The sequence below is a fragment of the Pteronotus mesoamericanus genome, unplaced genomic scaffold, assembly GCF_021234165.1.
Source record: "Pteronotus mesoamericanus isolate MK-2021 breed Mesoamerican mustached bat unplaced genomic scaffold, CSHL_Meso_final contig_74, whole genome shotgun sequence".
NCBI classification, from domain to species: domain Eukaryota; kingdom Metazoa; phylum Chordata; class Mammalia; order Chiroptera; family Mormoopidae; genus Pteronotus; species Pteronotus mesoamericanus.
The window spans coordinates 26561795-26588277 of record NW_026555247.1 but is presented as its reverse complement, the minus strand read 5'-3'; the positions used below and the strand labels follow the sequence as shown (position 1 = coordinate 26588277).

General features: G+C 53.7%; 1 protein-coding gene across 5 annotated transcripts in view; it reads right to left on the bottom strand.

Annotated features, from left to right (window-relative positions):
* CTIF (cap binding complex dependent translation initiation factor) overlaps positions 1 to 26483 on the bottom strand; it is a 251769-nt gene that overhangs the window by 73914 nt on the left and 151372 nt on the right. For 4 of the 5 annotated variants that reach the window (XM_054583614.1, XM_054583615.1, XM_054583611.1 and 1 more), the window contains exons 8-9: positions 15142 to 15634; positions 12448 to 12747 (exon numbers count right to left, since the gene is read on the bottom strand). In XM_054583614.1, coding sequence (XP_054439589.1) covers positions 12448 to 12747; positions 15142 to 15634 — 793 coding nt within the window. The remainder of the gene's footprint in view (positions 1 to 12447; positions 12748 to 15141; positions 15635 to 26483) is intronic. The other variant, XM_054583612.1, reaches the window with a different exon arrangement.

Genomic DNA, 26483 nt, shown 5'->3' with positions numbered 1-26483 from the left:
CACTGAGGCCACAGTGGGTGGAGCTAGGCGAGATGCAAGGCGAGATGCTGGCTGCTTCAGACTGTCTGTCTCCTCTCTACCAGAAAGTATGTCCTGGAGAAGGAGGGAAGAAGCTTCTGCAGAGGAGGGGCAGGTAAAAGCAGGATGCACACCCCACTAGCATCATGTGTAGCCCTGCTTCTGGCTCCTGGGGGCTAACTGGCTGCTGCAGGAGAAAGGGCTGTAAGACCCCATCAGCACTGCACGTGCATGTGTGGACACCGACCTCCAGATGACCCTTGGGAACAGCAGGTGAACAGAGAGGCTGAGTAGGCCACACAGGGAGGGCACCTAGAATCTTATCCTTGTCTACAGGGAGCAAACTGGTCAGAGGCGAGAGGTGGGGAGGGCTCCCACCCTTTGCCTCAATGAAACCCTGGTGTCCAGAGCCCCCTGCAGGCTGGCCTGGGGCCCAGATGTGGTGGCCCTCCCTGTCGGTTGCCCCAGGTCCAAGGATGGCAGGGAGCTCACTACTCTTTAAGGTAGAAGTTTTAGTTTGGGATTAAAACAGCCTTGGCCTGAAAGGGTGAGAAGCCAGGGCCAGCCCATGAATGACCAGCTGTGGTTACAGTGAGCTGGGGCTACTGCCTGGCCGGGCAGCCTCAGGCTGGGGCTTGCTGAGGCTGAGGAGCCCCCTGCTGCTGCCGGGCCCTCAGGCAGGCTGGCGTCCCACCCCTCTGCTGCAGGAGGGCAGCTCCTGCCCTCGGCCCCTCCCACCTACAAGCCTTTGCTTTTTCTTCTTCCTCCTGTTTTTCTCTGTCCACTGAAATACTCCCTCTTCTTTCAGGCTGCCTCCTCCAGGAAGCCCTCCCAAGCTGCCAGCACTTAAAGGGCATGCTTCTCCTCCAACTCTCCTAACCTTGCTGCACCAGCAGGCCTCTAAGTGTCTGACACAGGCCAGTAGCCCCTGCTCACTGGGGTTCAACAGTGCCAAGCACAGGGCATCCAGGAGGGCCTAAGTGCCAGCCCCGGGCTCCTTGGTAGCTTGGGCTGAACCCTAGGGCTGTCCAGAACACTGCACCCAGATGCCAAGTCCTGGAACACGCGGGGCTTGTGGAGGAAGGTCACACTGTGTGGGGCCCCTCTGAGCAACCTTGAATGAACGGGATTTATCAAGAACAAAAGGAAAAATGTGCTTTTATGAAATCGAGGCATTCCCCCTGGAGGAGGAGTCATGAGAGGCACAGACAAAATGAGGTGTGTCTCAGTGGATTTTAACAACGATTGTGTCTGTGGGATAAGCAGGTGTAGGAGACAGGTATCATCACTCCATGTAATGAATGAGTCGGCTGAGGGTAAGCCAGACCTCAAGATCTGTCCAAAGTCACCGGCTGACTGGTGCCAGAACCAGGGCTAGGAGGTAGGTGTCAGACTCTGGGCTATGTCGATGATTTCTTATGCCACATGGCAGTAAGTCATTAAGAGGAAGCCTCTGTGGCCTGCAGGCTGAATTCCAGGTGACTCTGCCTCCAACCCCATGTTAGAGACATCATTCCTCTAATCAAACGAGTTTTAACACCCAGAGTAATGCAATGGCTGTTGCCTAATGGGGTCAATGGTAAGTCCAACACGTGGAGCTCTGGTTTACATGCAGCTGCTCCAGGATGCACTTATTCCAACTATAGATAGATACCCATAAGCTTTAGCTGGAGGCCAGCCATCCCTGAATACCACCGAAGCTGCGCCCTCATTTGGTACTGCCTGTTGGGGGTGAGGGTGCTACACGGTAGTGTGGTGGCCTGAGGGCCCTCTCTGCTTAATGGGTCTGGGTGCCAAGATCTGGCAGGGCACACACACAGTGACACAGCTTTGCTGCGGTAGCCATGGTCCTAGCTGGGCACTGTCGAGAGTGGGGTGAGGGGGAAGGCAGGGGGCTTCTCCGTGGCGGAGGGCTGAGGGGAGGGGACTGCTCTTGCCAGAGGATGCCTGTCCCAGGCCCCGAAGTGGCTTGAAGCTTTTCCCTCTGTGAACTGGGACCTGGAAGGGCCACCAAAGAGTTAAGTGAAGGCAGTCCCTGCAGGTGGAACCGGGGCTGAGATGAGGCCTCACGGGGCTGTGACCATTTCCTCCTGAAGACTCAGAACTCGGGGGCCTCAGGCAGCAGGGGATGAGCCTCTGTGGGTACACGGGCAGCCCTGAGTCTGAACTTGGGGTTCAGGGGCCAGGTTCCCTGCCCTCACGATTCTGAGGTTGCTTCAGGAGTTCCTGGGTTGGACGGTTACCCTAGAGGTCACAGAGTCTAGCCTGTGCTTCATGGTCAAGTGTCACCATCTCTGGTGACAGAGATGCCACCACACAGGGAAAGGTGTACAGGTAAGAAGAAACCAGCAACTGGGCACGACACAGGTTTGGAGTGTTCCCATGGTGTCCATCGATTGGCTCAGGAGCTGGGAGGTCCTCTGTCCACGTAAAGGGGCCTCTCATCTATCTAGGGGAGGTGGAAGCCAGCCACCCCGAAAGCAGTGAGTCCAAGACAAGTGCGGCATTCTTGCTGGGCATTTAAGTAGCCCTGTCATCCTCTTCCCACTTCCCCAACCCTCTCCGTCCTACCCCCATACTAACTTCCTGGTAAGTCACCTTCGTTCATGCCAGGCATTCAAAACACAGCCAATGCAGGGAGATACGGGTGAACAAAGATCAGGGGGAGATGTGCCCCCGGTAGCTGGAGTGGGCACCAGGGGCAGAGAGGGCAGGGGGACACGCTGGGCAGAGTCCTGTTTATCGTCCCCACAGGTGCCCGGTGCCCAATCTGGAACACAGGCCATGTGTCCTTGCCTGGGAAGTCTGCTCATCTTTGATCATGGACTCCCAGTTCAAAAATACCTGTTGTCCCATCCTTCTAAAGCTCTTGGAGCCCACTGTGGCACTTGCCAAAGGAAGGAAAACAGAGGGAGAGGGGCACACACAATCTCTCACACCGGCCCACATCCCTGTGGTAGGCACCCCCAGCTTCCAGCTCTGGACCGCCGGGCCAGAACGCTACCATCCCACACACCAAGGCCAGCAGCAGGCTCTGAGAGAAGGGTGGGGAATGAGGCCTGCCATTACTGCTTAGAGCCTTGAGGCGCAGGCTTGAATCGGTGCATGCTCCCTTTGCGAAAGAGACAACTGTGGTCACCTAAAATCCCTGATGCTCCAATGTAAGAGATTTCTAAGCATAATATCCTATAACTCATCACAGTGAATATATGCCTTCCTGAAGTATGGCTTCTGTTAACCCCTCTGGGGCTCTAGTCTATAACAGGGATGGGTTGGATGGATAATCTGTAGAGCCTTCTTGGAGGTCTATACTGTTCTATGATTTTAATTCATCTTGGGATGCTATAGTTCAAGAACCAACGATGGCTCACAGTCCTACTTCATGAAGTCCAGACCCTTTTGCCTCTCAGATTCCCACTGGCCCCATCTCATAGACTGCCCCTGGCTTTCCACTTACACCCCTGATTCCAGTTAAGGAAGAATCCCCGCTGTCTCTCACTTGCATCATTTCTTTAGGTCTTGGCTCATTATAGTTCCCCCCACTTGGAAAGCTTGGGCAGTTCCTAAAAAGTTCAACAATGTCCATATGATTCAACAATTCCATTTCTCGCTCTGTATCCAAAAAGAATGGGAAGCAAGGGCTCCAACAGATTCTTGAACTTGAATGTTCATAGCAGCATTATCCACAACAGCCAAAAGGTAGAAACAACCCAAGTATCCATCAACAATGGGTGAATGGATAAATGAAATGTGGTATAGCCATACGATGGAATATTATTCAGCCAAGAAAAGAAAGGAAATTCTGACATGTGGATGAACCTTGAGGGCATTACGCTAAGCGAAATAAACCAGACACAAAAGGATGACTGTTGTAAGATTCGGTGTGGTATGCACGGCATGTGCAAATTCAGGGAGATAGACAGTGCATTGGAGGGTTGGGGTGGGGCTGGGAATTATTGTTTTGTGGCTACAGGAGTTGTTTGGGACAATGAGTGGGTTCTGAGGGGAGATGGTAGATGGTGGCTGTGCTTGGTGCTGCTGAATTATGCACTTAAAAGTGGTTAACAGGACAATTTTATGTTACATATATTTACCACAATTAAAAAAAAATCATTCCCCCTCCAAAAAAACCCCAACCAAACAAACCAAACAACCAACAACAAAACTGCCCTTCACTCTCCTTCTTAACACCTCCTTCTAGGTCTGGCTCCCAGACAAGCCTTCCTCCCCCCGTGAGGCTATGCAGCTTGGACAGGCCCTGCGAGCCTTTGTAGGGAACACCTCAGTCTCCTTGGGGCCTTGAGGACCTTGGGCAATCACTCAAGACTGTTTATTTGCTTCCCTTTGGAAGAATGACCCTCGGCCGTCGCCTCCCTGGCCAGGGTCCACCACTCTCCCTCGGTGGTGGCTGGGAGCCTCCCTGGGAAGCCAGGGACAGGGCGGAGAGCGGTTACATAACCCGCAGGGAGATTTTTTCCATCAGCCCAGGTGGTGCCAGCTTTCCAACGGCGGCCGCGGCAGGTAGAGGCGCCCTGTCTGGGCCGGCCGTGCCCGGGCAGGGCAGCGATGCTGCGATCTGGAGCGGCTTAGCATAGCTCAGATTCCCACCGGCGGCTGGGGGCCGGCCACTCGCTGAGTTGCGGGAAAGGATCTGCTGTCTCCTGCTGGCCTGGCTCTCGGGAGGAGGAGGTGCTGGGGGTGAGCTGCCAGCCAGCCAGGGGTGACCCTCTGGGGCCCGGGACACCCGAGCTGGCCTTCTCCGATAACCCACTTATCTGCAGGCCTGCCTCAGCGTGGCAGCTTCAGACAGGGACGCGCCCAGCCAAGTTCTATCAGGGGATTTAGCAGGAAAAATGAAGCCGGTGTGGGGGGTAAGGGTGTGCAGGGAAGAGGACACAGACTGGCAAGGGACACGGGCGATGGTGAAACCATTCCTGACCCAGGTAAAGCTCCCCTGGCCCAGATCTGGGAGGGAACAGAACGCGGCTCCGTTCCCTTCTGCTGCCCGTTCCCTCCTACGGCTGAGGTTACTGCCCGCCTCGTCCCCACTGAACTGAGGCTTCTGGAGCCAGCCCTCCGATGCCTGCCAAATACCTACTAGGTGCTGGCACAGGGTGGGGACACAAAGATGACAGGGACAGTTTTGGAAAAGAAAAGCTTGACTGGCAGGCTGCTGTCCTAGGCTCCTTCTGGGACTGACTGAGAGTCACTGATGATTTTATTCCTTTGGCTATTTTTCAGATTGAAAAAACAATATGCTTTTTCTTTTTCTTTGATCAAGTCACGGGCTGATTCTGTCCCATTGAACATTTACAAGTTACAGGGGGAACTTTAGATTTAGCACTTTCAGAAGCCACCATGCCCCCACCTCCACACCCCTAGCCCTAAATGGAACGGTCAGAGAAAGCTGGTCTGAACACGCACTTTGGGACATTGTAGCTAGGTCCTTGGATAAAACACCTAGACTTGGGACAGCACCCACACCTGCACAAACCAGGAGAAGACGGAGTGGTAGGCAGATGAACAGAGACGGTACATACACAGGCTCTGCCATGTGCTGGTATACAGCAGACGCTCAATTAGTGTTTGCTGAGACACAAATGAGGACTGGGAGAAAGCCGGTAAAACTCACTCATGCCAAAGCAAGTGTGGGCAACAGGTTTGGCGAGGAGACACCAGACTCGCACCCTCTGTGGGCCTGGCAAGGTGGGCTAAGAGGCTGGTACCAGCCAGGCATCGGCTCTTCCCATCACGGCAGCTGCGCCTGCCAAACTCCTGTGACATCCCGTCTCCACGACATGTGCGGCAGGCCTGCGGTGCCCACCCTGGGGGAATGTGTGTGCCAGCCCTGCATGGCCCTCGCAGGACATGACCTTGAGCATGGGCATCAATGACTCGCAGGATGTTCAGATACCAGCCAGCAGCTGGAGCAGACCCCCGCCTGCTTTTTTTTTTTTTTAAGAGAACTTTGCTGGTCTTCCCAAATTCCCCTCCTCATTCTGCCCACAAGGAAAGCTGCTTGCCTTGCCCACTGGCCCTTTGCTTGACCCTCCTGAGTTCCAGCAAGAGTAGAGGGAGCTTGGGGTGGGTCCAGCTCAGGGCTTTGCTTGGGCTCTGGAATGAACAGAACAATGCGCTTCTATCCTTGGGTATGCCCGGCTTGGGCCAACAGTAAAATTAGTTTACATGCCTGGAGTGCACGTCGGCTCAGCGGTGGGCGTGCAGAAGCGAGGGAGGGGGTCCGAGCAGGGGTAGGGTGTGCGGGGGAGAGCCGGACCCTGGCAATGACAGCTGTGGGGTTCATCCGGGTGAAGCAAGTGGAGACATGGTGTTTCCTTAGAACCCTCAGCCCCCCCACTGGCCCACAAAGCTCAGAGACTTGGGGGCCACTGGAAATGCCCTGCGATTATCCTAGGTGGGTGGAGTTCGAAATCCCCACTAATAGCTGCCCGAGGCAGATTCCAGATTTTCCCAAGGTTCTGACCCTTAATGAGCTATGTCGTGGGTAGTGTGGCGTGGGAGCCTGGAGCGTGGGGCCTGGACTGACAGGCCCCGGTTCAGCCTCATTATTTTGGGCTAGGTCTGCAGTCTTGCTGAGCCACCTTCCTCATCTGTAAACGTGGGGCAAGATTCCTGCCCTGGAGCCTGCCCTGGAGAGAGAAGCCCCACGTTCACACTCGTGACAGTGCTCAGGAGCGTTGAGAAGCCCACGACACACCATGGAGCCCTGGTACCTAAGACCGAGGGCTCCATCCCTCCGTCACACGGGCATGAACGGAGCACCTATCACTTCTAAGTCATGGTGCCAGGAGCCAGGGGACCCACAATAACTCGGCCAGGACTCCTGCCCTTGAGGCTCCAAGGCCCAAGAACCTAGCACTCCAAGAACCAAGGTTAGTCCCTTTTCGCCTTCCCTCTGTAAACGACGGGGTTCAGAAATCCACGCTTTAGGTAAAGGGCACGACTTTGATTTTCCTGAGCCCTTGACGTAACCAGGAGGGAGGACGGTGTCCCCTTCTGGCTGAAGTTAGAGGGCTGGCCCGGGTCCTCTGCTCAAGGTGGCAAAAATGGCACCAGGAGAGGGGTCAGAGGTGCCATACCAGCCCTGATGATATATCTTATGCCCTGACTTACTGTTGGGACAGCAAGACAAGAAAGTCCTCAGTGTCCCTGCTGGTACTCAAACCCACAATTAAAGTCATCCCCAGAGCCCACAAAGCCCATGGCACCACTCGATCGAGTTTCTGTATATCAAAGCCCCAAACACAAGGCTTAATGGTGACCCAGCTCGAAACTCTAAGAATCTATCCATCTCTAGGCCGAGGTTGGTTTCGGAAGAGGCTGTCTTTTACAAGGTGCTGGCAGACAGCAATTTATTTTGAAGTCTGGTCATATTTCAGATTGTGATTTTGCGTTGTCTTTTCACAACAGTCCTGCTATGTTTACAACTCAGTTGAGATGAGGGCTTTTTTTTTTTTTTTTTTTTTTTCAAAAAAAGGTATTGCATCCTTCTGTTAGAGGTGTTGTTGGCAACGGTTGCTAGGGAGAGTTGGGTTCAGTTACAGACACACTGATGCCTGCTCTAATAATACTTTGCTCTGCATAGTTCGGATGCAGACACCTCTTGGCTAAACAGGGCACACGCATTTCAGCAGAGGAGGGCTTGAACTCGTACTGCCCAAGCATAGTTCGGCAAAGGAGCACTCCCCGGGCCCAAGTGGAAGGCCTGGGGCGGTGACAGGGCAGTGCTGGGCGGAGGGGGCTCAGGCCTCCAATTCCTGTCATTCCAAATGTCCCATAAAAAGAGGCATGCTCATTCTTCACCTCGCCGTGAAACCAGAGCGCCCCCTCCGCCCCATTATCACACCACGATTCCCTGGTGAAGAGCAAGGCAGACTTTTGGTGATGTCTGTAACCTAGGGGCTCCGGGTAGTCCACATTGTCCTGGGAGTCTGAAGTCACCAGGCCGCATACCCTAGTGGTGTGGGACTCCGCAAACGTGAAGAAGCTAGGTGCTGGGTGGAGAGGGGCGGGGTGAGGCAGGCTGGGCAGGGAAGGGGATTCCCTCCCCAGCTCTACCTGGGTGTCCTGGCCTCTGGCACAGTCTGGTAACGGGTTGAATTTAGTCCTTTTCCCTAAAACATGGGATAGCGGTTCCAACAAATATGTGAGGCCAAGAAAAAGGAAAAGGGCATAGGGCAGGGGGCGGGGAGGCAGGTCAGAGGGAAACGGGGTCAGCGGGAGACGGGGGCAGCTCTCCGGCCTCCCGCCTGGTTCACTGGGAACTTAGAGTAACGGTGAGGAGGATGAAGAAGGGCCCCTGGGATGGTCCAGACCCACTTCCTCACTGCACAGAGGGGAAACTGAGGCCGGGCGAGGTGAAGGGCTGTCTCAGCCTCCGTGTTTCCTGCTTTGCTGTTCTCCCACCCGCTCATCCACATTGCTCAGCAAAGAGTGGCAGTACCTGGTACCTATTTCTTGACTTGTTTAGGGGGTGATAGGCAGGGCCAGCTGGTTGACAAGTGACAACGGTGGTGTAGTCAGGGCATCCTGGGGTATCTTCCTGATAGTGGCGCCCAGCCTGCTGCCCTGGGAATCATCTGGGGAGCTCTTTAAAAAAGGGTGCACAGGCCCGACCTCGGAGAGTCTGAGTCAGCGGTCTGGGGCTGGGCCGCTGCTGGCGCGTTTCCAAAGGCCCTCCGCTTGCGTGTTTAGTGGGTGGCGAGGCTGAGGGCCACTGGCCCAGAGAAAATCCCGTCACTGGAACTCGACGTTCCCAGGCTGGATCCCTACTTCTGACAATCACACTGATAAAAGACTGCATCTCAGGTGGCCCATCTATGAAACGGACCCATCAACTACCAACAGTCACCCAAAGCCTTGTGGCTGGGCCAGCAGCACAGCCATCCCCTGGGCGCTTGGTAGAAATGCAGACTTTCGGGTTCTACTCAGACTGAATCGGAATCTGCATTTCAGCAAAACCCCACGTGAGTCATGCGCACATTCAAGTTGAGAAACGGATTAAATGGACACGCTTGGTTGGCTCACAACAGATATTTAAGAAATGTTGGTAAGTAAAATTTTACTTATAAAAACACCACTAAGAAAAGGAGCACGTCTCTGGCAAAAAGGCCATTTTGAGCCCTGGGGTGGGTGACAGGGGTCCACTGAGACCCCACGGTCTCTGGCATCACCATAGCCCATGAGGGCAGTGCTTCTGGGTTCCTTGAGATGACGATGCTAAGTCTGGTTGGGAAAGGTTAAAGGTCCTTGGACCACCCTGGGGTCCTGTTTCCCTTTCATGGGGGCTGTACCCCAACTCACAGGCAGCCCTCACACGTCCGTCCACTTTACCAGAGCCCGCCCCTCTCCTCCTGTGCTGCCAGTTCCCACTGCTGAAGCCTCAGCAGCGAACGCGGTTGGCCAAGGAGGGCCACGTCCAAAGACAGCTGCTGGGAGCTGCACTCTGAGGGCACTTCACACCCTGGGCTCTTCGCAGCCAGCATCAGTCATTAAGCTGGGTCTCAGGACTTGCATGAGGAGGCAGCAGCCAACCCTGGCTGCAGGAGGGGCATCGCAGAGGAGAGGCCACCCAACTGAACCAGGGGCTGGCTGGGGATCCAGTGGCAGTGGGCCGGGAGTGGAAGAAGCCGAGCCTGAACCCCGGAGAGAGAAAGGGGAGGGCCGGGCCCTGGGGCTGGGCCCAGGACTGTCTGCCAGCAAAGGGATACCAATCAGAGTTGCCAGAAAATGAAAGCCGGTGAAAAGAGACATCGTCGTGGGTGTTAAGAAGGAAAGTGGGGTTTGATGAGCCCTGCTCTCTTTTCTTGTACTGTGTGAGTCTGGGGTGTGGCGTGGCCGTGAAAGCCTACGCCAGCCTGCCACTTCCCGAGCTGCAGGGAGGAGCAGCAGGGCAAGGAGGCCTGTGAGGTTAGCCTCGGGCCAGCACCTCCAGCCTGCCTTCCATGGGTGCCAAAAGGGCCTTGAACAGCGACCCAGGAGGTCTGAGTGCCCAGCTGGTTATGCCCTTCAAGAGGTTCCCTCCTCAGCTCACATGAAACCAGGGGTTGCAGGTGGTGAGGAGGGGGAGAGCGGGCCCTACAGGAGCCGTGAAGATTTCTCAATACCTGACCCACAAATGCTCCACCCAGGCAAGCAGCAGGTGTGGGAGCGATGGCTCTCCTTTGCCCTGGAGACGAGGCGGCATCAGGGGGGTTGACAAACCTGTCATCGAGCCACAATATGCGGTAAGTGGGTTTCTGAGGACTAGGGGGACCCACGACTGCCTTATGCCAGCAGCAGGTTCTGGGGAGAGTGAGAGAAGGCCAAGGCTCTCGTGAGGCCACTCAGGCCCCTCCCTGAGGCCCCGACTCGACTCCAGCAGCACGAAATGCTAAGGTCCACGGTGGAGCGCCAGCCGCCGAGCACCTCCCCAGCGGAAGCTGTGGGAGCCCTGCTCCCGCAGACGGACGGCGTCCATCAGGCCGAGAAAGCTGTTCCTCAGCTTTCAGTTTAGTGCTCTCTCCCTGTCCTTGTGTTTGCCAAACGGTGTCTCTAGGACAGTAATTCCTCGAGAAGTCATTAGCTGGGGACTATAAAGAGGGCTTCGCTGGGTTCAACACAGCCAAACAGGCTCCCTTCCTGCCGCCCTCAGCCAGGCCACTTTGTGACTGATGGAGAGGTTGCGGAGCCCCTTCTGTGGGTGGGCATTTGCCAGGATTGATGTTCTGCTGGACACTGTGGGCGAGTCCACTCTAACCACAGGTCACTGGCAGAAATGCCCAACCGGGGCAGGATCTCGGGTGGCCCCTGAGGTCAGTGGCCCTTCCCCAATGGGTGCGTCCTCCCATGCCCTGTGTCTGTCTGCCATGGGCCCTGGCAGCCATTGTCTAGAAATCTTGCCCTATCCTGGCTCTTCTCAAGAAAGGACAAAAGCCAAGGCCAGAGACTGATCTCCTTCCTGACTCCCCCGTGCCTGGTGGTACGTGGCAGACAGGCTGCTCCCCACCGTCACCCTCCATACTTTCCCAGGACATTCCGGCCCCCGAGGAACATGCCCAACGTGCAAATCCCTCAGGTAATGCGGGAATTCGTCACCAGGGGAGCACTGGTGATCCAGGAATGGAAACCTGATCAGGGCCTGGGGCTGGAGAGACGCGGGCCAGGCTGGCCAGCGAGGGCTCGGGTTGCAGCGAGCAGGCTCCTGGGGAAGAGGAAAGGAGAGCAGGGATGGAGCCCTGTGGGGCACGTGGAAAGGCGCCTTCCTCCCTGTTCTTAGGGAAAAGAGAGCTGCCCGTGGACCAGGTGGTTAAGACGAGGGTGACTACCTGTCCTGGCTTACACCCGGTGTCTACGTGTCATTAAGGGTAGGGTCCTCTGACTCCCTGTGGTGGTTTGGACAACCTCCTGGATGGTCACCCTGGGTACGACAGACCTGCAGGTAGTCTCTTCCAGTTCTCACTCTCAGACCTTCCAAACTGCTGTTTCACTCTCCCTGAACTGAAAGTCAACTCGTATCTCAGCCAGCCTAACATTCAAAGTAAAAGCAGAGGTGACTTTTCTCTCGGCAAGAGTCTCCAAGGATAGTCCCAGGGCCAGGCTGTGCCACCTGCTACATATCTGTGACACCACCAGTGCCGGGGCCAACAGTTTGCCTGCTCCCACCCACGATGGACAAGCAGGTAGCAGCCCCCAGCTCCCCACTCATGAGACGAAACTGCTGGGCTCAGTCTAAGTGCCCACAACCACGCCTACTACACACACACCAGTGGAACCATCTCTGGACTCTGCCACCCATGGAGGAAAGAGTGAGGAGTGGGATTAGGCTCTCTGGGGACAGAGGGACCTGAGTGGGCAGCACCAAGGAACAAGATGGTACTGAACTGCCATGCTTCCCTTTTGCCCCACAAGTGGTTGCAGGAAGCTCAGTGCATCGGCAGATGGACCAAACCTTTCCTGCTCAAAGCCCTTGTGTCTTCTGCTCAGACCCACCTAAGCACCAGCTTTAACCAACTGTACCACCGCCAGGGGTGGGGGAGGGGGATGGTTTGGTCTTCAGGAGGAGGAGAGAGAAGTCCACAGCAAGTTCATGTCTGCTCGGACGGATGGGGAGAGGTCAAAGCATAGCCTGTAAACCCAAGAGCCAGCCCTCTTATCATGGAAATAGAACGAGGGAAAGGCTGGTTAAACATGACGCACCTATAAAATTATATTGGTCCATCGTAACCATGGAGCACTCACACAAACACACGTAAATCCGGCCACTCATCCCTTGCCCCTTGAGTGCCTTTTTATTTTCTATAATTAATCGGGCAAGGGTGGAACTTGGGAAAAGTTCAACTGTGGTCAGAATTTGCAGCCTTCTCTCTAGTAATAACCCACCGGGGGGCGGGGCGGGCGCCGGAGGCACAGCTGTTGGTGTCGGATTACCTGAAGCATGTTGAGGAGCAGGCTCCGGAACTTGGTCCCCTCCACCATGAAGAGCGCCATCTTGTCGCAGAGCTTGGCGGCGGTAAAGGCGAAGCTGCGGTCGGACACCGCCTTCTGGTAGATGGTCCGGACGATCTCGCCCAGCATCTCCTCGGAATTGGTTGAGTTCTGGGCCTCCTCCATGAAAGTGGTGAGCTTGGCATCCACGTCACTGCTGTTGTTGCGCATGCTGTTCAGGATCTCAATCAGCTTGTCCATCTTGTTCTGCTGAGGGTTGGTGGTCTCCACTGCCACTTCATCCTGGGGGCATGGGAGACAAACCGAGTCGCGCCTGAGTGCAGCCGAGGTTTCTGTATGTGTGTCGGGGGAGTAACTGGCAGAGGGAGGCCTGCCACCCCCAGAAAGGACGCAGCCCTACCTTTGAGAACTTGGGGTCTGATCCCTTCCGGGAATGCTGACCTCCAGCAAGGACCCTCAGGCCCCATGGCTCTCTGCTGACCTTGTCCTCGGCCCCTGTGACATCCTGAGCTGAGCCTTCTAGTGAGCTCTACCTCTTACCCAGGATTCTCATTCACATTGGTTCTGTTTGGCTATTTGTCCATCAAAGGTCTCAATCCAGAAATGATTTAATAGGGCTTATAAAAGATGAAATAAGATAACAAATAAAAAATTGGGCCAAAGAGAGAATGAGGGCAGGAAGACTGGGCCAGGAAGGAAGGCGGCGTCCAAAATGCTTGCTGTGTGGTCAGAAGTGCCCACGGAGGAGCTCCCGGTTCCTACAGCCCAAGGGCGGTTGTGTTCTCTGGACACCAGGATCCCTGTGGACACGGCCCTGGCTTTGTGTCCTGTGGAGACCGAGCTGGCCTTCTCCCCACAAACACTACACACCAAAGAACCCTCCAGTGTGTCACTAAAATGACCGGCACTTCTAGGGGAGAAATTTCAGACAGAAAGCCCCACCCCTTCTGAGGTTTCAAGGCCAGGGCACCAGAGCCAGGCTGGAGGAAGAAGAAAACTGCATCTGACAGTCTCAGAAGTATTTACTCAGACACACCAGGCTGGGAGCCGAGGCTATGACTGACCTATCTGCTGGGATGTGAGGGCAGGGTGGGGGGCAAGGGGAGGGAGGTCCCTCCCGCACCTGCCCTTCTGTTCTCAGCAGGGAGATCTCTGGGCTGGGAGGAACAGGCAGAGGTTCTAGAACCTGCTCCCTGCCTCTAGCCTTATGGCTTTGGGAAGTGGTTTCCCTCTCCAGGCCTCAGCTTCCTCACTGGTAACATGAGGAGGTTATACTAGAAGATCTCCTACTACCTGACTATCTGGGTCCCAGGGCAGCAATCGTGGTGTGTGGAATGATAACCTCACATCAGGGCCTTTACATGTTATGACACTTAATCTTCACAGTCTGCCTGCAAGGTGGGTAACATTACACCCATTTTACAGACAAGTCAACAGGCTCAGAGAGGTTAGGTGACTTGCCCAAGGTTACCAAGCCAGTCAAAGGCAGACTGAAGGCTGAGCCTGGTGCAGCCCAAGTTATTTCCGCTCGGCGGTACTGCAGTTAGACTTTGTAGACCCGAGGGCACTTCGTGACTAGTCCTCTCTCCCTGGCTGGGTTGCAGCAATCTGTCCCGGAAGCTGTTCAGTGACGACTGCCCACTGGTCATCAGGCTCCTTGCTTTGGGACACAGGGGAACGAGTGAGGCTTCCCTGCAGGACCTCACAGCTGCTGGCCCCGCAGGGTGCGGTGCGTTGGAGGATGCTGGGAGCAGCATCTCCGATCCAAGGCTTGATTGGGAGAGGTCTGACCTGCCTGTTCTGCCTGAGAGTGGACCTGGGCCTGGCCTCTGGGGTGCATGGTGGAGGAGCGAAGGCAGTGGAGAGAGGCCAGGGAGACGCTCAGAGCTGGGAGCTCCCCAGCAACCCCAGAAGGGGGACCCTCGTGCAGCCCTTCTTGGGAATAGCTCCTTTCCACGGTGACCTTACCTGCCCCCTTGGCTGGGGCACGGCTCTGGGGTGGGCACAGTGAACTTACTGCTGCCAGGGACAGGTCCCCGTCACTCCTTTGGAGGCGTGGGGTGTCTCCCTCTAATTTGTGAACCAAGCTCGGGTGATGCTGGGAGTGAGGACCTCCTTAAATCTTGTCCCGTACACCCTTCGCTGGCCGCTGGTGGGCGGGCGCGCGGGGAACAGCAGGGCTGAGGCCGATTCTCGCTCTGCCCGACTCACCTGTGTTCTCAACCCTGGCAGGGACCACGGCCTGGCTGGCACTCACCCCGGGAGAAGCATTAGTTCTTATCTCACAAGACCACGTTTCCCCCCAGTTTACCATGAACTGGGCAGTACCTGACCCCAGGAAATGCTGGAGGGACGCAGTAAGCCTTCCCTACACCCTCCCATCGCCCAGCCCGCAGGCCTGAGCCTCTTCCTCCCCTCCTGCCTTAGGCAGCGGGCTGGACCACATGCCCACTTGGGCCTCTTGAGGGGCCAGAAGGTGAGCAGTCGGCATGCGCTGGAGGGGTTCACGCAGAGCTGGCCACGAGCCAGCCCTCTGGTGGCCAGGGCTCCCCAAGGCAGTGGTTGGCTCCTGCTGATGCCATAGGGCTCCCCAGCCCCTTAAACCGAGCCCACCTGCCAACGTGCCTACCTCAGGCCGTCCTCCCTGGTGTAAGAGAACAACAAAAATTCAATTACCGGTACCTTTTCTTTCAGCCTCCGCCGCAGCCTGTCTTTGGAAGACTGGAGCAGGGTAATTTTGGGCCGCTCCCCTATGCGCTCGGGGATAATACTGTCTTTACGCTTTGCCTCAGCCTCTGGGGCTCCTGGCTGCTGCATGGGCAGCCTCTCAGAAGCCGCCAGGGCTGGGCCATCGGGGCTGCGGGGGGCCTCAAGGCCACTGTGCCCAGTGTCCCCCAGGGCATCCTCAAGTTTGGGGCTCTCCATGGCCACGGCCTCTTTGGCATTGCGGTGGGCGCCTGCCTCCCCCTTGTCGCCGGGCAGGTGCTTCATGTTGCTGTGGTGCCAGCGCCGGTTCTGGCTGTAGCCGTGATGGGTGGGCCTCCCTGAGGGGTGGGGCACCGAGCCCCCCTGGTAGGATTTCTGGTGGTCCCTGCTGTGTTTGGCACTGCCTGGCGGGTGGTCACCGTGCTGCTGGGGCTTGTTCCCTCCTGGAGGTCTCTGCTGCCGCCTGCAAACCAAAGGGGACAGACAGAGAGGGTGACCGGGTTTGCTGCTCAGGGTCCCTGCGTCCAAACACTGCACAGGGAATGCGCTGAGTTGCTCATTTATTCATCCCTTCTGCACCCTTACTGAACGCCTCCTGTGTGCGGAGCTCGGGGGCAGAGCCTGGAGGTCCAGCAGAGAATGAGACAACAGGTCCCTGAGACTACGTAGGGTTTAAATCAGCCCCTGCCTTAAAATGTCACAGTACGCAAGGGAGTCCTTCTAACTCTATCTGCAGCCACTCGTCATGTCCTCTTGAAGCAACTGTTACCATTTTGTGACTCTTCTCAATGGCTTTGATGCACGTTCCAGCAAAAGTATACACACAGACCTGCATCCAGTAACAACAATCCTGGTAATGACTTTTGACCACAATCGCTCTTGAAAAGCTGTATCATTTGTTAAACCACCTTTTTCTAATACATTGACACTTTCACCCCCAAACCCAACCATAAAATATGCTCTAAGAAGTTGTTACGAGCTGAGTTGTGTCCCCCCACCCCAATTCATGTGTTGAAGTCCCAACCCCCAGAACCTTAGAAAGTGACTGTATTTGGAGATGCCGCCTTTAAAAAGAAGATTAAGTTAAAATGAGGCCGTTAGGGTGGAGCCCAATCCAATATGACTGGTGACTTCATAAGAGGACATTAGGACAGACGTACTCATGCACAGAAGAAAGGCCACATGAGGACACAGTGGGAAGGCGGCTGTCTGCAAGCCAAGGGGAGAGGTTTCAGAAGAAACCAAACCTGCCGCCACCTTGACCCTGGACCTCCAGCCTCCAGAACTGTGAGAAAATAAGTTTCTGTTGTTAAGTCCCCCAGTCAGTGGTATATTATGATGGCAACCTGAGCTGACGAACATAGAAGCGATACTTAGCATAAGGGTGTTGGGCGAAGTCAGGTCCACCGATTTATGTGACACAACACTTTCTAAGCAGAGCATAGGATATGGAACAAATCTGAGGTGTGCACCATGGGGGAAACCGAATGTTTTGATTTGTGGATTGAAGGCAAGCGAGCTGGCGGGGGGCGCAGCCCGACCGCCCTTCAGTCTGGGGTGCGGCGGCTCTGCTGTCACCGCATGCCCCCTGTGCTCCGCCTCCATTCCATCCTCACAGCGTCACCAGACTTCATTTGAAGTGCAGGCAGAGAACAAGGCAACCACGAGCCCCTCCAAAGTTGTAAAGCCGGAGAAAAAAGTTTACAGAAAGACTTCACCTTCTAAAAAATGAGGCCCACACCATCCTCCTCCATGACCCATTCTCTCTGGCGAGTACAACCGGCCTTTCTTACATTGTTTTATGAACAAATTTATTTATTTCCTTCAAAATTATTACTGCTATAAACTCAGTTTAAGGTTCATTTGATAATTTTGTATCTGTGTATCGCTTCACAGATAATTTTGTATCTGTGAAGGGGGTGCCTTAGGTTGGGGTTTAACATATCATTTTCCCATTAAAATGAATGAAAACTTTTTTTTTTTTGAACAGCTTTCCCTAAGTGGCAGGGTTCTCAGGGGAAATTAGCTGTTAAGTGAGAGACAGGTGTATGGCGTTCATTTTGTTTCCACACAAATGGTAACTGACAATATATTGTATACAGTGGTCCTCCCACCCACAGGGGTATACATTCCAGGACCCCCAGTGGCTGCCTGAACCATACATATGTTTTCTTTCCTTCTATACGTATTGAGTCGGCCAAGAGGACTGCATGGTTTTTTTCTGTAAAATAAAAGGCACATTTTTTCATTTTCACCAATAACTTTATTAATTTGGATATTTTGAGCACGTTGCTTATCTCCCACATGGTATAACGTTGATTGTTATTAATTAATATCTTGATTTGACCATTATCAATATCAACTGTCAATCAGACTAGGGAGAACTGTCCAGGGAGAAATCTCCAGCATGAAACTTTGCAAGGCACTTTTGACACGTTTGATCAGTCATAGAACTTTCTCCATACACTGCACAAATCTTTTTCTTTCTTTCAGTTGTGCTTTCACCATTCTAGAAATAATGAAGCATAATATGCCAAAAATGTTGTGTATTTCTGTCCATCTCCAATATTAAAATGGCTACACAAAAATTCAATTGTGATTTTTTTTTAAATGGATGCTGATATGACAGCTGTCACAATATAATCTAACAAAAGTGTTTTGAATGAAGTAAAAGACAGCAAAGCACTACTTAGAGGCCTCGTATGGGAACAAAAAAACAAATGAAGTTTTGGCCAACCCAATACAACCTTTTCATTTAGAAGAAGTCCCTTCCGGCTTCTCCGTGACATATGCAATGTGCCAGCAGTACTACTCTTGTGCTTTGGGCCATTATTAAGTAAAATAAGGGTTACCTGAACACGACAAGTTCTGCAACACTGGGACAGTCAATCTGATAACCAAGACGGCTACTAAGTGACTAGGTGGTGGGGGGAGGGGGTGCATATACAGCGTGGAGCCGCTGACCAAAGGGGTGATTCATCCAGGGCAGGATGGAGTGGTAGGTATGGTGCGAGATTTCGTCATGCTACTCAGAATGGGGTGCAATTTAAAACTTAAGAATTGTTTATTTCTGGAATTTTCCATTTAGATTTTCAGACCACGGTTACCCATGGATAACTGAAACCACAGAAAGCAAAACCGTGGATAAGAGGGACTACTGTATAGAAGTAGAAATTTGTAGGTCTCTGGATGGAAATTTGACAATTTGTTACAAGAGCCTTTAAAACAGGCAAACCACTGAGCCTTGCAATTTCATTTGTGAGGATTTACAAAAGAAGCAATGAAAGACGTGCACAGGGATGTAGGTACAAGGACATTCATAATGGCAATGTTTATAACTGCAAAAACCTGAATGTGGAGCAACTGAGAACACGGTGAAAGAGTTCAGTCTTGCTGATGGAAGAAAACATGTGTTGTATGTAATACGTGCAGCACAGTGATATTTTTTAAGGCAAGTATTTATATGCATAGAAAAACCTGGAAGGATACACACCAAGATGTTAACAGGAGTTTTCGAAATGAATGTGAATTTATTTTTCTAAACTTTTTAGTGTGAGGTAATTATAGATTCACATGCAGTTCTAAGAAATATTACAGAGAGGTCTTTTGTATCCTCTACCCAGTTTCCTTCCATGGTAACATCTTGCAAAACTATAGCACAAGATCACAACCAGGATTTTGATATTGATATAGTCAAGATACAGAATATTCCCATCACCGCCAAGATTGTTCATATTCCCATTTAATAGTCACACCCACTTCCCTCCCACCAGCTGCTCCTTAGCCCCTGGGCACAACGAATCTAGTCTCCATTCCTATAATTTTGTCATCTCAAGAGTGTTACAGATAGGGAACCATACACTATGTAACCCATTGGGATTGACTTTTCTCACTCAGCATATCATTCCTGGAGATACGTCCAGGTGGTTGTGTGTATCAACAGTTCACCCCTTTTCACGGCTGGCTAGTATTCCATAGTGTGGGCGCACCAGCGAGCGTCCCCATTTACCCACCGAAGGACTTCGGGTTGTTTCCTGTTACTGGCCATTATGCACAAAGCTTCCTGTGTACCGGTTTTTGTGTGGACATAGTTTTCGTTTCTCTGGGATAACTGCCTGAGAGTACCGCTGATGGGCTGCAGGGTAGCTGTGTATTTAGTTTTTTTAAACGCTGTTAAACTATTTTCCAGAGAGGCCGTACCACTTCACATTCTCATCAGGAGTGCACGGGAAGTTTCCAGCAGTTATTCCCTCAGGCACTTTTTCAGCCCTGCCCTTTTTCTTGCTGCTTTCTGGACTCTGAGGACGTGTGGAGCTCAGCTCATTCTTTTTCAGTCCTTTTTCTCTCTGTGGCTCAGACCGGATCATTTCTATTGTTCTATCGCCAACTACACGGGCTCCTTCGTTCATTCCCTCTGTTCTGCTATTGAGCCTCTCCATGGAGTTTTTAATCTAACTCTTACGTTTTTGTTTGGTTCTTTGTTATATCTTCCATTTCTTTGCCGAGATCTATGCTTTCATTTGTTTCAAGTGTGTTCCTAATTGTTCTTCAAAGCATTTTTGTGTTGGCTGCCTTAAAATCTTAGATAACAGCCACATTCTTGTCATCTCAGTATTGGCATTTGTTGTCTTTTTTTCATTCAACTGAGATTTTTCTGGGTTTTGGTATGACAAATTTTCAGGTGAAACCTGGACAACTTGGGTATTAAGTTAGGAGACTCTAGACTTAATCAAACCTCTTATCTGGTTTCTTCTGACCTTGCTCCGGTCAGAGGACAGGGGTGGGAGTTCTGGATCCCCATGCTGACATGTGATGGTGCCTTGTCACATCCTGGGGAGGAGGGCAGAACCTCAGCTCTGCACGTGGCCTTTGCTGGCATGCGAGGGGGTGAAGTCACTGTTTTCTGGGGCATTTGCCTGGAGCCAAGCAGCTATTGTCTGAGAGTTTCCTGTCTTGTGAGGCTGCCCCTTTCCTGGTCCTTTGGTTACAGCTTTTGTTGGGGGCTTTTGGGGTTGCCAGCTTCTTTAGCTCCAAGTCAAGGATCTGTGAGGCCAAGAAGAAAACTCAAGCAAGTCACCACTGTGTCATTCCTCAGGTGCCAAGGAGCCCAGCCAGCCTCCTTTCTCTCTACCTTTTGTAGTCCTCTTATTATTTATTTCTAACAAATATATAATATCCAGCGGTTTTAGTTGTCTGTATTTATTTTAGTAATTTAAGAGTCATTATGGAAACATCTATTGCAGCCTGGTAGGCTGAACTGGGCTTGAGACCTGTGTGATATTTTTTATCCTTGTCCGGGTTTGATCTCAGTGGGCTTAAGGCTTGAATTCCAGAAGGTGATCAGTGTGATTGACAGCAGGGGCGTGGTCACCAGCATGGACCGCCCCCACCCCGCCCACCCAGGAAGAGTTGGGTCCCATCAGCAAAGTGAGTCACGGGGTCAGGCTCCTCCCAGGGATCGCTGACTGGCCACGGAGGAGATGTCGTGGACCACCAACTCTCCAGGGTGCCATGTGCCTGGGACTTGGGTGAATTCTCTCTACTTTGATTTTTTAATTACTTTCAACTAATTGGCCCTTTCTTCTTCCACTCTCTTTGTTCTGTGAGTGTGAGTAATTTTTAAGCTCAGAGAAGAACCTTGGAAATTCCCTGGCAGATAATGCTTGATTCTCTCAGCTTCTGTCATCCTTATTTAGAATTTCTGTGGTGCCTGCAGCTACGGCCCAAGGAATGCCCCCAGAGAATGGCTGATCAAGCCCTTCCCAGCAGTTGTCTTGAAACTGTCTGGCTTCCCAGTTACCATATCAGGGATTTCCCTCTCTGTGCCCCAGATCCACCCCCTACCCCTCAAATCATATAAAACTTCCTTCTACTTACAGGAGGCTGGGGGTAATTTTTACATGGTTGGGGCAGTGGGGGTGGGGAGTCAAAGGCTCAGGAAGTGTTCAGATAGATCTTCCCAAACCTTCTGTTCCTTTCTAGAAATTTGTGGGGAAGCCTCTAGAATTCTACATCCTCTTAGATTTTAGCTCTATTTTTGTTTGGTTCTGCCAATACGGCAAAGACCAAGAATGCCCGGTTGCTGGGCAGGAGTGGGTCTTTTCAGACTCACGCAGCCTGGGTGGCAGCTCCCTTGCACATATGGAGTCACATCTGTGACTGGGAGGGAGGCCTAGGGGACCACCCTCAGGGTCCCCTCCTAAGGGGCAGGCAAGACCGGAGGGGTCCAATGCAGGTCAGTTGCTATGGTGCCAGGTGGTACGGAAGGTGGGCCGGGCGGCCCCTGGAGGGCAGGGCAGAGCCAGGTGCCAGTCAGGCACAGGGCACGGAACCTCTTCTCCCTTTTCCTCCTTCCTGCCCGAGGCCCTGCTTCCTTCTTGGTAGGCAGACGGGTCAAGGCTCTCCTTCCGTTTTACAGATAAGCCAACCGAGGCTCCTAAGGTGAAATCCACACCAGAGGGCCTTGCGGCCGCTCTCAAACAGGAGCCCAGGCTGTCAGCCCCTCGTCGCACCCTGGGCCCCCCTCCCGTCTCTCTCGCATTGGCTCTCAGATCCGGCTCTCCCGGGAGAGAAAGACTGAATGACAACTGAGTCCTGCTGTGGTGACAGCCCCAGGAGGCCCGCATCCTTGGCCTGGGACAGGGCTATGAGGGCCCAGCACCCTGGGGCAGGCTTGGGGCTGGGCCTCGGGCCCTAACAATGGAGACCCAGGCTTGCCTGCTCTGGCCATTCACAAATATTTGTCAGCGGTCGCTGGCTGCCTTGGCCCAAACCAGCTCCTCGCTCTTCTGTGTTTGCTGGCCCTGGGTTTTGGCGATACCTCCCTCCAGGGACCAGCTGGCTGCTCACCATGGAACCTGTGGGTTTCGGTTTGGCTGGGCTGGGGATAAACTGCTTTTGCTCGCAGGAGCCAGGCAAGGAAGGCACACTTGGTCTTGGATACACAGATATGTGAATCCAGGTTTTGAAGACACGCTGGACGTGCAGTTTTGCAGCCCTGCAAGCAAACAAGGCGGGTGGGGATCCACCTCTCTGCCTGCTTATTGCGCTCCAATCTCTCCGCGTTAGTTCTCTCTGGGGGCGGTGGGGAGGAATGGCTTAGGAGATAAGATTAATATTCCATTTGTGCTACTGGCAACACCTGCTGTTAGGGAAATAATGCTTTTTTTTTTTTCGAGAATGGAAATTGTCAGTATGCTGTTTCCATCCCTCATTTAGTTTATTCTTTCTTCTTTGGGTTCTGAAATCAGATGTCTTGTTTCACTCTAAGAGTTCTCTCTTTTATTAAAAAAAAAAAAAAAAATTCTCAGAGCACCACAGCTGCATGTTGGGAGGTGGGTGGCGGGAGAATATCTTCAGATTTTGTTTTAAAAAATGACTTTAACAGCAGTCCAAAGGCAGACAAACATCTCTCTGTTCATTTTTTATTTCATAATCGTTCCCAACTAGATATTCCGAGGGCCGCTGACTTATTATGGTTCCCTCAATGTCAGACACTTTACCACATAATTTGTAGGTCTGCTTAAAATTTTCTGAAAGCAAAATTCCTAGGGCCAGTGGTTTTCAAACTATGCATGGGCTCATATTTCTTGCCTTCAGGAAAAGTGATGACTGCTTATTCTGGAGCTCAGGCGCCTCCACTCCTGCCCACCTACACACGCCCTGCGCGGGGTCCCACCTTCCTTGCCGCAGCCACGGGGACAAAGCAAGAGGCGAAGTGAGACTCAAGGCCCAGGTGCGGGGAAGCGGGGGGGGGGGGGGGCTGCTGCCGAGCTTAGCGTTGGTGCGCGGGGCCCAGCAATAAAGGCTGCTCGCCTCACACGTCCGCCCGGTTTGCACAATGACTGTGAAGCTTAATGAGGAAAAGCACAGGGGAGACTTGTTTCTCTCTTCAGGGAGCTAACCAACCACGGGGAACATGCCATTGGCTTGCCAAAGGGACAAGGGTCATAGCAGCCTATATTAACTGAGCACCCACTGTGTCCTTGGGGCTGAGTTAGGTGATGGACACCCACCGAGCCTGTTCGCAGGACGCTCCTTGTTGGCCTCTGAGTCTGAGGCCAGCTCAAGGCCTCAGGAGCTGCGCAGTCAGGGCGACTTCGCCTCTCTGTGTCTCTGTTCCCAGCTGGGAGGCGCTGAGGGTTACACGAGTGACAGCAGGACAGCTTTACAGATGGGAAAACAAAGGCTCAGAGAGGTTGCTCCGCTCCCCTTGTTAGCAGCACGCATGCCCTGGGACTCCGATCTGTGTTTCCGCGCTCAGGGGCTCCCGACACGCTCGGTGACTGGGTCGCACAATCACACGTTCGAGGCCTCAGAGCTCTCCGGGCCACGGAGGGCCTCACTCACTACTAAGCTCTGACAACGGAACAAGGCATCACCCTGGAACTGCCCGGCCCTCGCCAACATCGTGGCAGCACCGTACTAGTAAGCCTTCCGGATGTCGGTCCCTCCCCGCACTGGGGTCTCGGGACAGTCCCACAGGGAGGGTGCCCATGAGCCACAGGAACACGCCTGCTGCCCGGACGGTCAGCCCGGCTTTGGACTCTCCCACTGCAGCAGCCTGCGGGACTCTCCTTTCACCCAGAGTCGGGCAGGAAATAATTCAAGACTGAAATGTCTGCCAGCCAAGGCAAAAGTTCATGTAAGATGTTCAGTATTCCACTGCATGGTTGGAAGTTTTAGACACCAGATGTCTACCTGGCCAGAGGGATGCTCTGGAATGGAAATGAGAGGGTCTGACCAGCACCTCTGCACGCTGGAGGCAGAGGAAAGGCTTTTCTCACCAACGGCAGAATGAAGGAACCAACGAATGATGAGCGGGAAGGTTGGGTTGGTTATTGCTTCATTAATAAAGCATGTTCGGAGATTCCGCTCTGCCTGGGGCTTAGTCAGGTATCAGTGGGCGTGCCCAAGGCAACATCGCCCATGGAACACTCCAAGGGAAGCTGGGAGTGGGGGTGACATAAAAGCTGCACAGCTGTCCCTAAGGAGTCTCGCCACACCTCACCTGATCCCATGGAGGCTTCAAGGCCCAGATTGGCCTGGGGGCCTCCTCAGAGCCAGGAGACTCCCAAGTCTTCTCTGCGTACTCCCAAGGTGCTTATGGTCTGACTTCCCTAGTCTTTGCCACGGGACTGACAGCCTTGTGCATTTTCCCTTAATGCCCTTGACAGCATCCACGTCCCCGGGAGGAGTTACAACCTTCTCTCAATGTCCCTTGGGGTCTGGCGTGGGGTTGGGTATTCATTCATATCTCAAGTGAGTCCCGAAATATGGAAGGCCCTCGGGACACAGCGCTGACTCAGACACAGACAGGGCTGTGGCCTCATGGAGCTTAGAATCCATTGGAAGAGGCAGATGCTAATCCATTAATCACAGAAACACAGATCCGGCTACAGCCAAGGACAAAAGTCACAAAGGAAAGGAGGCAGAGAGCGGCACCTGGGGTCTGTCCCAGTCTGGTCTGGACACAGGGGCATGTATTTAATTAGTAGAACCCAGGGCCAAATAAAATGTGGGTCTCTTGCTTGGACGCTGTTGAGCATTTGAGGACAGCCACAGCAGAGCGTTAGGCCAAGTGTGGCCCTTCTGAACGTGGGTGCCTGTGTCACTCCACAGAGCGCGCGCCCATGCGGCCAGCCCTGGCCAGAGCCTGCCTGAGGAATGGGCCTGGACCTGAGATCACAGGAGTAAGAGCATGCCAGCATGTATGAGGCACTAACCATGTGCCAGGCCCGGCTTTCAATTTAGCCCTAAGAGGGAGAGGCTATTGTTAACCCTGTTTTATAGAGAGATCAGTGAGGCGCAGAACGGGTAAGTACTTGCCCGAGGCCACGTAGCTTGCAAGAGGCAGAGCTTGGATGTGAATTAAGTGGTCTGGCCTTAGAATACATCCTTAATCACCATGCTTTCTTGCCTCAGGATTTTGAGGCCTTTTCCAGGGTCCCGAGGGCCTGAGGGCGGCCTGCACACCACTGCTGGAATCTCAACTCGATGGATCCTAGGCCTTGGCCAAAGCCCGTGGGGGAAGGGGCTGTGGGCTGGCAGCAGGGGCCAGGTTTGCAGAGGCTAAGGCCAAAGGTGGCGCTGAGGCCACTGGGAAGCGGAGGCCCGTGGGAGGGGAAAGCCTGGGAGGGCTCTGGACGGCAGCTCTGCAACGGGGTTTGGAAATCCGGCCTTCCCGCCTTGGCTCCACCGCGTCTGGGGAAAACCACAGAAGCCACGTGTGGCCCTCGGGTTTCCATGTGTGCTGGGAACAATCCTTTCCTCACCGCAGCCTGCCAGTTCCTGTGGCTGGGGCCTGCAGGGCCGGGCCGGGGGCGGGGCTGAGTTTTCCGGTGGCCCTTTGGCTTTGCTGCTGTGCCCTGGGGGAAGGCGCTGCAGGCCCCTGCCCCCCCCTCCAGTTCAGGGCAGCACAGAAGCCATGGGAAGCGGCTCTCTTTGGGGTGTTAGAGGGGGCTCAGTCTCACTCAACTGCTGAGGCATTTCCAAGGCCCTCCTCTCGACCTCAGTGGCCAAGCCAGCGCCCTCGGCCCACCTTGCGCAGCACCAAATCTCTGGGTGGCTTCGGCAAACCAGCCGACTCCCTGTGTCTCAGTATTCCCACCTGCAGAATGGGAATACCAAGTCCCTGCTCAAGGGGCTCCCTTAGGTGGGGTCCCACATTCTCTGCATTCCTGCCTGGGTCACAAGGCTAGTCTGAAGTTACAAGACAATCAAGCCCTGGAGAACCTTTGGGAACAAAGGCACATTGCGAATACGAGGTATTATTTTTGTTCCAGGGTGAATCAGGCATTCCAAGAATCCTTGGCCTCCTAAGTTCGGAGGCAGCGTGATGTCATGGGAAGAGCTCGCGGCTGCCCCGGCGGAGTGTTTCCAGGGGAAGGCCCTCGCCCTTCCACCTGGCCCAGCCAAGCCTTGCAGTCTCTGAGGTCCTGCCTGTGGACCCTCAGTGCAGCCTGCTGGCCAGTCCAGGCATCCACCGAGCTACTTGTCCACCCAGGCGCCCTCTCAGAGGCTGGTGACCCCCAGCCACGGATGCATGTCAGTCTCAGCTGGGATGCTGGACTTTCCAGCTCTTACTAACTGTGGCGAAGTTGTCCCCGTCCTGTGAGTTAACACCGGGAGGCAAAATCTGGCTTTGCCAGCTTTCTGGAGTCTTGAGATTCTGCCAGCTCCCACCCACTTTTCCTAAAGAACCGAGGATGCTCAGCTACGGGTATGAATTTGTCCCACTGTGTGGCCTCCCACAGGCCTGGAACACAGAAGGGGCTCAACACAAACTAGCAGGGTATCTACCAAGAGGCAAC